Below are 13,060 nucleotides of genomic sequence, written 5' to 3' on the forward strand. Positions count from 1 at the left end.
TCATGTAAACAGTTAGGAAAGATCACCATAAGTCACAAAAAATTATATGATAAAATGGTGAAGGAACTGATTTATTAGCTTGAATTTGAGTTACAACATATTTGACATAGGCAAAATCTTATGAAACACGTTGACTTTCTGCATCTCAATGTTTCAGACAAATCTTTCATACACTAGTTTGACAAGGAATCAGTGGAAGATGGGGAAGCTATCTCTTTTCACATCAACTCTTCCAACGAGGACAAAAGAGCTGAAAATATTTAGCTGGCTATCAGATGATGAAACTCTAGAGTTATATGCAGGAGACAGTTCTGAGAGTCTGCTGAGCATCAACTACTAGCATCTTGATCAGTATGGCTGGGATTAGCATTTATGGTTCCACAGATAAATGGTAATACGAATCACTGGAAGTAGAGTTCCTAGCTTTCCAAGTTCTTATGTGACATTCACCATATAATGAACAGACTAAATTTTGTGATTTCCACTTGACTTCCATAAACTAGGATGGGTTGTACTAGTGGATATAATGCCTAATATGTCACTAGTTGAAGATGATGGATGGGTGTTCAAAAACACAGCTGAAAGGATGTAGTGACCCTTACTTTCTAAGCTTCTGAGAAATTTCCAAGGTATAATTTCATTAGGCATTTTAAGAAAAACACTGATATGACCTAGCTCAGTGGCAAGAGTTCAAAGGAGCATGCCATCTGGTTCTCATTAGATTCTCCTCCTAAGTCTGATGAATTTTCCACATGTTATAGCAATACATGAATGTTAATATTGGATTATGATAATTTTCACTGAGAAGTCTTATGTTGGCTGCATTCTGCCAGTTTTGAAACTGACAACTCATAAAAAGCAGTACATTATTGCAATGAAGTAATTTTTGAAGAAGCAGCAAGCAGTCTGTTTAAGTTACTAATATATATAATAATGTGCAATGTTAATGTGCATATAACACTATAGGCACATAAATATATATGTGTGTGATCTTTTGCACATACATCAACATTACATAATGCCCTTCATAAATGTTATATAACACATATGTATCAATTACATGAAGAACACAATGATTAAGCAACAGCTGAATGGCAATAAATGATTTTACCAGATCAGGATGTTACGACATTGTGATATGACGTTAACTGTGATCACTGGCCTAAAAATATTTAAAGATAAAGTGCTTCTGTTATTTTCCTTATTATTCATAAAAGAATCCTTCAATTTCAATACTGAAATAGTTGTTAGGTATTGAACATTTTAGTGGACAAATAAGAGTAATAAAGAAAGTTGTTCTAAGTTTAAGAGAAACAAAGTTTTAACTGGTGTTTTTCAGCAAAATATTTTGACTTGATCAAATCACAATATTTATGAGTGGGTAAGATGATTAGAACTAAAAGAAATTCAAGGGCAGTAGCTTAAATATTATGTAAAATGTAAACTTGGTATACCCAGGTTTTTACTTGGTTCTAATAAAAATACTTTCAATCATGCAGATTAAAAGATCTTGTAAGCAAACACTTTTCTCTAAATCTTTCGTTATTACTATTTTTAAGTACAATATGCAGTTAACATGCATGAAAATACAAGTTAAAAGTGTACTGCCACAATTGGAAAATAACATCACTTGGAAAAACTTTCCAAGTCCCATACAGCCAGTTCCAAAACTATCTGAAAAAGACCCAAGGAAGAAATAATGCAAGTGTAAGTTGATACTAACAGTGGGAAATTATGTTGGTTAACCCATGTTAGATATTATGTGTTGAAAATATATTTTTGCAGTTTGAATCCATTTCTATCCTACTGGGCCAGGTGCTATTAATGTGATAACCACATGGAAGTAAAGGAAATGCAACTGAGTTGAAGCATACCGAAGTTATCTTTGTCTATGAAGAATCAACATTTTTATAAGCAGTCTGTATAGTGAGATTCTGTTAATGGCTTCAGTTGCAGAAAACAATAATTCACTCAACTGAAAATTCCAGACAAGTAAAAAATGAAAATACTTTTACATATTTCAATGTTTTTGCTTGCTAAAAGCACACTAATACATGGTTCCATGTTTGTAATAAATCAAACAGTGTCATTTTGTTTTAAATATGTATAAATCATATCATAATTATGTTATCTAGATATTTTAATTAAACTGTACTTACCTTTTCAGTACAAAACACTTACATTCTATATATCTATTATTAAAAAATCACTGCCCTTATTAAGTTATATATATAATGTCATAATTAAACCACACACATATCAATATAAATAATGTCATACTTAATCACAATATTTATTAAACTCTCTTTGTTACACTTGAGCTGCCTATATCAAATGATGTCCTACTTAAGTTGAACATTTATCATCAACAAAGTAATATCCTATACAAATTTACTGATGATGCAATGTTCCAAAATACTGAAATTAAGAAAATGATAAAGCAACTTAAATTTCAATTCTTGTGGTTTTTTTAATTATTATATCTTAAAAACAAAGAGAGTAAAGCAGATAGTAAATACAGCTGTGTAACTATCACAGATAAAATATATTTAACATGCATAAAATATTTATATGCAAACAATACAACATAAACCAAAATATTTTAATTTTCTCTCACAATATTTAACTATTTTCTACTAACCTCATAAACAGACATTACTGCATGTCTTATCAAAGCCTGAAGAGCACCTTCATAATGTCGTGCAGCCCTCATCACAAGGTCTGGACTATCTAGCCACTTTTCCCGCTCTTTACGTAAAGCATCTATACCACCAACAATGTCACCTACCTAAATAACTTTCTTAATGTTGCATGTTTATTTATCTCAAAATGCTGTCATAATTTCAAATTGTCTTCCACAATTGTTAATCATTTTTATAAAATGTAAAAAAGTCGCATTTACTGTCTTTCTCATCACACAATAACATATAAAACTGTAAACACTGTCAAATCTTTAATCAGCTCTAATTACTGACAATCTTTATTTACAGCTAAACACAATATCACTTTGTACAAACAAATTCATCTATTTCTAAAACTTTGTTACTTCTTCCTAAACACCATCCTAAGATTTTCTGAAACCTAAAAAATAACTATCTCTAAAACTTACACTTGACTTGAAGAAAAATTACATTTAAAAATGGGATTATAGCTGTAGATTTCTTTTCTTTACTAATAAAATTATAATCAACAAAAAATGATAAATTTTAAAACTAAGATTGATAAAGAATAAAATATTTCATAATTTAAAGCAATTTCAAATAAGTAAATAATTTTTGTGAAGTTTTTGTCATTAAAAACCTATCAAAGTATACTTTAAATTATATAAAAAAGAAAGTAGTCTCAAGGATTAAGATTTGCTTTTATTTGAGCAATTGTATTAAGGAACTTGTAGGTAATAAACATAATTTAAAAGACCATTTTGAGTTTGTTCACAACATCAAATAATTAAATTCTGAAAATGATGTGGTAACTACTAGCTTTGATGTAGAATCACTATTTGTTAAAATATCTTTGGATGAAACCAGTGAGCGATGTGTAAACTTTATTTACAATAATGAAGGTAGTTCTAATGCTTTATCCAAAGAAGTATTTTGTAAAATATGCAAAATAGTAATTAAAGAATCACATCCTATTTAATGGAAAGGTACATGATCAAATAGATGTAGTTATCATGGGGTCTAGTTTGGCTCCTATATCAGAAAATGCATTTGAATTATCATTAAAAGATTTGGTTAAGAGAATATTGTAAAGACTTTAAACCATTGTTATATAGAAGATATGTAGGTGATACTTTCACTGTATTTGAAAATCCAAAGCAGATGGAGAAGTTTCTTTAATAACTAAATAAACAGTAAGGGAATATTAAACACACAATGGAAAAAATAAAACACCTCTTGTCTAGCATTCCTGAATATCCTGGTCATCAATAAGGATGGGAAGTTTGAAACTGGAATTCAATACAAAATTAAAAGAAAATAAATAAATTTAACCCTTATTTAAGTAAAAAGAATTTTATAACAGAATTTAGTTAACATAATAAACAAGTACATCAAATAAGTTTACACCCCTAAAGAGGAGTTATATAATGTGATAAAAAAAGACTTCATGTAACATTAACTTAAACCAGTAAACATGCCATTACTGTGCAACATTTATTTGCAAGCAGAACTTTTTTAAGAGTCATCATTAAACCGATCATCAAAAAAAGGAATTATTTTGTATTTAAAAACAAAGAGGCAAAAGCAATCAAATGTTATGAATATCTATAAATGCTCCAAGCATTCCAAGGGATATATAGGGTCTACTACAAGAAGATTGACAGATGAAGAAAATGAACATAGTTTACCAAGACCTGTGGAAAAATCAAATATGTTAAAATGTGCTAGTTTGTAGTGGCAATCATATAACTACTGAACAGTTTTAAAATATTGGAAAGAAAAAAAATGATTATTTATTATGAATTAAAAAAACACTGGTCAATAAAAAATCTAAATTTAAAACTAATTAGACAGTCTTATACAGGAGAACTTTTATAAATACTTTATTTAATATTCTGAAATTTTCAACCATCCTTTCTGTTTCAAGTTCAAAACTCACATTTAATGTACCAATGTCTCATGCTTGTCTTGTTACCTGAAGACCAGAATTCATACCTAATACTTTACAACTTTAAGCCCTTACCTATTTATATTCAAGTAAGAAGTAACATCTTTTATTCTATGGTTTATGTCCACATCTCATTAAAATGTCATAGCTAATACTCTGAAGGTTTGAGCTCAAATCCTGTTTCCTCAGAACGAGAACTCACATCTAATGATCTGAAACCTTGTGTATGTAAATATTACACATCTCACTCTCCCATAGTATATATCTATTTTTATGTAGAAAATATCTGAATTTTTCAAAGTTCAAATCTGGAACATTTTAAATTCAGCCTGAGGCATTACTTTCTGGAGTCTATCCATTTGACAAACTTATCTGCTGCATCACAAGAAATTATTATGTATCCTACTTTATCTAGTACACAGATGTCTACCTCGTGACTGTTACATGAAAACAAAGTTCTAAATCCAAGTGTCTGTTTTCTGATTAGTCAGATGCAGAGTGTGGATTATGAATGTAGTTTGATGCTGTCAGACAAGGTTCTTTCCAATTTTTAAGAAGGCAGTTTGTATGTATCAACTGAGAGCACCAAGATATATTAATGTTTGTTCAAAATTTGCCCAATGACAGTTTAGGACTACCTGCTTTAATCACCCCTAATTTTGAAATGATAGACTAGATGAAAGGTAACTAGTCGATACTACTAATCATCAACTCTTAAGCTACTCTAATAGAGTGGTAGTATTCAGCCATCATCTTTATACCATACTTGTGTCAACGCTCAAAGTACAAAGCAAAATTTTTGGCAGTAACGGGGTGTGAACCACACAACATCAGATTCAGTCTGGCATACTCACCCAATTTGCTAGCAAAGACTCATCCATATTCTATCCATCATTGTTTCTCATCATGTGTTCATCCTTATTTTTACCAAAATTTAGCTTATCTGTAATTCATCACATAAATATTAACTCATTTCATTCATTAAGATGTTTTTATTGTTAAAGAACAACAGCTTTGTGACTGACTCATCTTTTTCTAGTTTATTCTCAATAAAGAAACAATTTTATTTTTATTTCAATGTTGTATTCTGTCTTTTTCACTTCTCCATCTGTGACAAATTAATACTCCTGTGCTTTCACATATTAGATCCTAATGTTTGTGGACTGAGTGTATGCACTTACCACAATTCAGCATCCAACACTAATATTCTGAAAACTTTGACTTACACCTTATTTTATTAATACAAGAACTCATCTTTGACATTTTAAAAGCTTTAAGTTAAAAATATAAAATGTGATAGATACAAATTCCTTATTAAACATTCCAAAGGCTGTGTATACCAGTTACCTCAAATTACTAGAATTCAAATCTAGCACATTTTCATAACCATAAATAAAATAATGGTTTACATCTTCAGTATATAACTTTTAACTCAAAATTTTGCTTTTAAAGCTTCATAAGGAGCAGTAATAGTGAAATACTGAGATAATAAAGTTACATTCTGGAAATATAGATCATTATTTTATTTAAATTTATGAAAATGTCTTGTAAAAAATTCTAGTTTCCATTAAAAAAAATTAAGAATAACCAATTTCAATTTTATCGCCAGGTTTTTCCAAACATATTCTGGATCTTAAAGCTACTTTAATCCACATTCCATTACATTCAAATGACAGCTCTTTTCTAGTAACTTCAAATATTTAACCACTCATTTTTTAAGCTTGAACTAGAATTCATACCTCTACTTAACTGTTTTTGACCACATATTATTACACCCAGATTCAAAACTCACCTCTAACATTTTAAAAGCTTTAGCCCACATCTTGTTACCACCAGGACCACTACGGAGACCACCAGATTTCCCAGCTTTAACACCCAGTAGATCAGATATATATGACAGACTTCTAACAGCTATTTTTAGTTCTGTTATACTTGTAGACATGGCAACTAAAAGTATATATGTATGTGTATATATACATATATATATTAATGAAATCAAATAAATACATTTAAATGATGCTAAATAAGTAAATAAAATTATGAGGAAAGATTGCATTAGAAACAGTAAGTCCCAGCCTCTGATTAATTATATTATAACCATAATGTTTAAAAACCAAAACAAAACATATTAAAATTTAAAAAAATAACAAAATACTCTGCATTTTTAAAAACGATCCTAGAGTAAAAGTTACAATGTGGGATTATAAAGTGTATCCTAGGTTTTGGAAGTGACTGCAGAAGGAAGATCCACATTGTGGTGAGGATACACCATCTATCAGTCTTAACCTCAAATTTGGTAGTCTCACAAAAGAAAATTAGAAATTTGGAGAGCATGATGTTGGCAATCAAACCCACAACACCCCACATCTATATCACCCTTTACTGCCTGCAAACAGTTGTGGGAAGGTGACTGCTCTCCCAAGTTAAAATAAAAATAGAAAATAAAGTACCGACATTTGGGGGTAAGTAAGATGAAACTTACCTCTTGATGTTAGCATTTCTGCCCCCAGTATGGTAGAGGCACTAATAAACATGACATTGAACCATATCAGTCCACTAAGTTTACTGTGACTGTCATGCTTTTATATATGGCTCAAGGAATACATCCACATAAAGTAGTATCAAGTTCTTAAACAACCTTATTTTTCACTAAAATTAAGTATTTGTAATCTTTAGAAGATTTTTGTATTTATTACAAAATAGTTTAATAATTTTATCTAAAATTTAATTATTAAATCCATTAACTATTAATTTTTTGTTTCAGTATTTCAATGTTACTAATAAAAAAATGTAATTTATTACAAATTTTTCAATATCTGAATAACTGTGAAGCTATAATGTTTATAACAGATGGGTATGGCACATTACTATTTAAGGAGAGTAAATCATAAATTGGAAAGGATATTAATATGAATATTTTTGACAAAAAAAAATCTGACTTTCCAATTTATGAGCAGGAATGTTAACATCAAAAGGTAAGTTTCATCTTACTTACCCCCCAAATTTTTTTATTTCTACATTTATCTTGTTCTTATTTTAACTTGGAAGAACAGTCACCTTCCCATAATAGTCTGCAGGTAGTGAAGGACAATATAGATGTGGGACTTTGTGGGCTTGAGTACCAACATCTTGCTCTCCTAATTTCTAGTCTACTTGTGTCTATTTCTTATGTGAGACTAGCAAATTGGAGGTTAAGACTGATAGATGGTGTATCCCCACTACAATGTGGGTCCTTCTGTAGTCACCTCCAAAACCTGGGATACACTTTATAATACCACATTGTAGCAAGCTACAATGCTTTTTTAATTTTACCATGTTTTGTTTTGGCTTTCAAAAAATTATGGTTATAATACACACACACACACACACATACTTGAATATTAACATATTATGAACTATCATATATTCTGAAGGTATAGTGTAAGTCATGAAAAACTCATTTCTAATATTCTGAAGGTATAGCATAAATCACGAAAACCTCACAATTAATATTCTAAAGCATTTACTAATCTATTTTTTATTACAATTAGTATGTTTCCTAGTCAAAAACTAACATTCTCCTATACTAAAAATGTATTTGATAAGGATGCTTACCTCCTCTCACATAACTTCTCAACTTGTGCTGCCATCTATATGTATAATTTTGGCTTACCACTAACACTGATGTTCCTACCTACCCTCACATGATTACATGTGGTATAACTGCACTGCAGTAAGCAAATGAGTGCTTAACAACCCTTACTAATAGAAGTGCAACACACCCTCCTAGCACAGTTGATTCCCTTTATATTGTACAGTACTATCAAAACTTAAGATAGGCAAAATGATGCATTGTAAATGAAGAGGATGGGTGGGAAGTGAAGGAGGTATGCATTTATTAAAATACATTTTTTAGTATAGAAAAATGTTATTTTCCAACATGATACATTACTTCTGCTTATATAATAGCTAAATTTCACATTGAAATGGTGGAGGGGCCAGTGCAAAAGTTATCCAGATGAGCACTCTTCTGAAGGTACCCCAAAAGAACTCTGTAACTGGTAAGTGTCAAGGACTCCTGTATTCTGCTAGGAGATATGGAGGTAGCAATTAAGTGGGGCATCTGGAAGAATGCATAATTGTGAGAAAGTGCAATGGATAACCATGAAAATTAATTTTTTAAAAGTAGGTCAGTCCCAGTTTATTCAACCAGACCTGGAGGGATAGACAATGATTCCAATACTTTTTTACTCATGACAGCCCATAAGTTTGTACAGTCTGGTGTTGCCTTATTTATAAAGCAAAATACTACAATGCAACCTCTATTGTCTTGTAGAACATCCCACCTCTTCAGTGAGCATTATAGACCAGTAAGATTTAAAGTTAAGTATACCTGGACAGACACTCTTTACCATAGAGAAGTAGAAAGGAGCTGCTGTAAAGGTAAGAGGAGAAAAGAACTCACCCTTTTAGATCCAGTATAGGGTATGAAGAATGATGATAGAAGACAAGTGATAGCCACATGAAAAAGAGACAGCTAAATGATGCAGGTTGTGAAAAATAAGTATGTCAGGTGTAGTCCATGTGTCAGCCTTCACAATCTGTAGTCCATGTGTCAGCCTTCACAATCTCCTCTAAATGATGACAGAAGTAAACAACCAGAAAAAAGGTGAAATGACAGATTTGGTGAAAGAAAATGTGGAGGCTGTGGCAATAATGTTCAAATAATGGTGCACATGCATTATGAATGAGCTAATAGATCTGAATAAAGAACATGTATGATAAACAATACAGGAAACTTCATTAGCAATAACATCTGGCTGACAATGTCTACACACCAAGAGATGGGAGAGACAGAAGAAATGGCCCAAAGGTTTGAATGGAGGAAGAAGAACTTGACGAAACATACAAATCAAGTGAAATGAGAGAAACGGAAGAGGAAAAAAATGTGACAGAAGTGGGAAAAAGAAAAAGTACTGGACAAGGCAGCTCTATAATCTGCAATGGTAGGAACATATAAACCTTGTGAAAAAGCCAATTAGGAGAGTCAGAGAGATCAGGAACACTTCATTTGTGGGAAGCCCAAAAATGGAAAATGCAAAGAAGAGCAGATCAAGAAAAAAAAGTGAAAAGATACCCATTTAAAAAGTCTGAACCACTTCATAAAATACTACAAATACCCACATTAAAGACAGAATGTGGTTAAAGCAGGATAAAAGATGGAGGACTGAAGTTTCTGAAGATGGTATTGAGAAAAAGGTATAGAAGAAGATGACTAAAGGAGATTGAAGAATGGATTTGGTTTGTTTGGAATTTCATGCAAAGCTACATGAGAGCTATCAGCACTTGAAGAATGGAAACCATAGTGGTGTTAGCCAGAATGGGAGGATGGAAAGGAATTAACATACAGTATTTGTACAAGAAAGAGAACATTGAGAAGAAGACAGATGAAAGGCTAGGCATTCAAATAAAGACTGGTCCAATCCTGACTGAATGCAACCAATACTAGAAGCAAAGAATATGGAACTGCAGACTAGAAGAGAGTAAGTTTGGTACTGAGCTGAGTGGCAAATGAATCTAGGAGTACCCAGCTGAAAGCACAATCACCTGAACATATATGGAGTAAATGACCTCTCTCTCTCAGTAGGATCTAGTCAATCTGCCACAAGATTTAGAATACCCAGAATGTAATGAGCAAGAAAATGGACTTGTTGAGATTGAGCCCAAAAATGAGATTCAGTGTTTGAAAAGAAAGCAACTGATACTGCGAGCACCCTTAACAACTGATCTAAGAGACAATGATTGCAGGGTGCTTATCCCCAATCTTCTTGGGAACAAAAACAGACAGGAATAAAAACCCAGAGAAGAGTGAAAAACTTATCTTTTAGTGTTCTTCCTCAAAAGATCCTGAAAAAACTCTGAGAGTTGGCAAGAAAATGGACATTGAAGAGAGAGAAGTTTATAGAAATAGACCTTCTGTTAGAACTTGAAGAACCCAAAACTCCATTCCAAAAAAAAAACCACAGATATGCAAGCCTGATGTGACCCAAAAAGAAGCCAGAAGTGATACTGACATTAAAAAATGCAATGATGGGCAATATGGTGACTCACAGAGAAAATACAGAAAGGTGGTACCAGTAAAAAGGAGAATGAAGGAGGTTGAGACATCAGAACAGGAGCAAAAGAGAATTAGGAAAGACTAGAAACAAGGAAGAATAGACAGGAATGCTGATATGCAGCCTCCAAACAAAACTCTAATGTATCTGGAATATCATCAAAAAACTGACTGGTGCAAGAAAGAAGTCATTTGAAGATCTTGCAGATCAGAAGCAGACTGACAGGTGATAAAAGGGCATCCCTGCCAAGAAGATCCCAACCAAAAAACACAGCTACATAGGATGGATAAAGCTGAAGAATATAAGTGCACTAACACAGAGAAAAGGAGAACATACATATCTGCAGAAATCCCTCAGGAAAATGGTGGATAGCTTCAGAGAGGAGATGAATGAATAAGAGATATGAAGAGACAGTAGTAAGGATAAGATGAAACACTGAGTAGTACCAAAGTCCGAGAATCCATATGCGAAAATTCCAATGTATGATATGTCAAAGACTGTGAGTCAGCTAAACATGGAGACTGAAACATGTCAGCACCTGCATATAATGGGGTAAGGAACTGTTCAGTATGGACCAGAATATGCAGGAAGGAAAAAAAAACAATTTAAACAATTGGATATTGGGTCAGAATGAAGAGGAAGGGTGGAAGAATCAAAAGAAACAGAGGAAAATGGCAGAAGATAAACCTGACAGATCAGGTCCAGAAAGACAAAAGAAGGACAAGGGATATTTAGAGAGGTTGACCAGGAAGCAACAACAAAACCAAGAAGTTAAAAAAAATGCTGTCCAATTCTTCATCTTCAAAAACGAATTTCCCAGGAAATGTGAGATCTGATCAAGACTTGGGAAATATTGCATGCCACAGGAAAGATTTTATCTTGTGAAGAGCACCTTAGCCAAGATCTCCTTTGCCAAAAAATGTGCAGCCAAAAACCATAGCAGTATTAGGTGCAACTGGATCACAAGCTATTGTACTAATATTAAGATGAGAGTTGTTGTATCTTAATTTCTATATTACAGTTCAGCTACACCACACATACTCAAGTAAGGATGGGTGGAAACATCAAGACTAGAGGCAAACAAAAATTGTGTACATAGAAGGCAGCATAAGTAAAATAATCTATTATGTGAGCAGAAGTAGAGTACTATATCAGAAACTCATAATTTTCTCACACATTTTAGCATTACCGAACATGAAACTGAAATGTGCACATTCTTGATAAACAGTGAAAATCTTGACAGTTTTTAAATGCAGCATCATGAAAAGTACAAAAACTCAAATCTGAAACTTTCTACTGTAACTTGATTGAGCTTTTCTTCATGAGATGATGGTCATTTAAGTCCAATTTGAAATGTAAATGGTCTAAGATAATTAGATATCAAAATACCTAATGTAACCAGAAAACTTTATGAATCATTAACTTTAAAACAGGGATAATTAGTTTAGGTGAAAAGCAATAAACTCCTCTCTGAAGGCCTTCCACAGTCAAATTAAAATGAAAATAAACTGCAAAAGTGCAGTATTTAATAAAAAAGAAAACTAAGACAGCTGGTAACACAAAGATAAGCATGTGGAAAGACATTAACTGTGATGAAGTAAAGACGTTTCTTGGAATTATTATGTACATTGGACTTGTGAGATACCCAAAGATCACCTACAACTAGCAGAAAGATCTCTTCTACATGAATTCTTACATACCATAATTAATGTCAAGAAATAGGTTTCACACACTCTAAGTTCTGTTCATTTTGCAGATAATCAAACAATTGGGAGAGATCATTTAGGAAAAATTGGAAGGTTACTTGAGATTCATGGAAAAATTTTTTCAAGAGCTAATATTCCAGATGAATGCACTGCAGTGGATGAAACAATGGTGCCATGGTGAGTTTGCCAAGTGTTTTATCAATATAATCCTGTGAAGACACATAAATTTGGTTTGAAAGTGTATAAACTATGTGATCCATAATGTTACCCCAAAACCAACACTGTTTTTGCTGGAAAACAGAGCACACAGCAACAGTGAGGGCATCCTTTAGATGGATTCACTCATGTAACTTAAATAGTCCTTGATCTTGCAAAAGACTACCTAGATGCAGGAAGAATAATCACTACAGATAATCACTGTACATCAAATGATTTAGCAAAGGAGTTGCTAAAGCATCAAACTCACCTTGTGGGAACATTATGAGTCAACAGAAAGGGTAACCCTAAGGAAATTATAAGTGCAAAACAAAAGAAGGGAGAAATTGTAGGTCACCTATCATGGAAATGTGACTGCAAAATGGAAGGACAAATGTGATGTTCTTACGTTATCAATGAAGTACGACCTGAGCTTCAAGGAAACTGGATGGAAAA

At 32.4% G+C, this 13,060-nt stretch overlaps 1 protein-coding gene across 2 annotated transcripts in view; it reads right to left on the reverse strand.

The window, feature by feature from the left end:
- The window catches only part of LOC143236669 (L-fucose kinase-like), a 61,721-nt gene that overhangs the window by 44,521 nt on the left and 4,140 nt on the right, over positions 1-13,060 (reverse strand). Inside the window, exons 2-4 of one of the 2 annotated variants that reach the window (XM_076475054.1) lie at positions 6,401-6,555; positions 3,894-3,949; positions 2,642-2,788 (exon numbers count right to left, since the gene is read on the reverse strand). In XM_076475054.1, coding sequence (XP_076331169.1) covers positions 2,642-2,788; positions 3,894-3,926 — 180 coding nt within the window. In that variant the 5' untranslated portion in view covers positions 3,927-3,949; positions 6,401-6,555. The remainder of the gene's footprint in view (positions 1-2,641; positions 2,789-3,893; positions 3,950-6,400; positions 6,556-13,060) is intronic. The other variant, XM_076475053.1, reaches the window with a different exon arrangement.

The sequence above is a fragment of the Tachypleus tridentatus genome, chromosome 13, assembly GCF_004210375.1.
Source record: "Tachypleus tridentatus isolate NWPU-2018 chromosome 13, ASM421037v1, whole genome shotgun sequence".
Taxonomy (NCBI): Eukaryota; Metazoa; Arthropoda; class Merostomata; order Xiphosura; family Limulidae; genus Tachypleus; species Tachypleus tridentatus.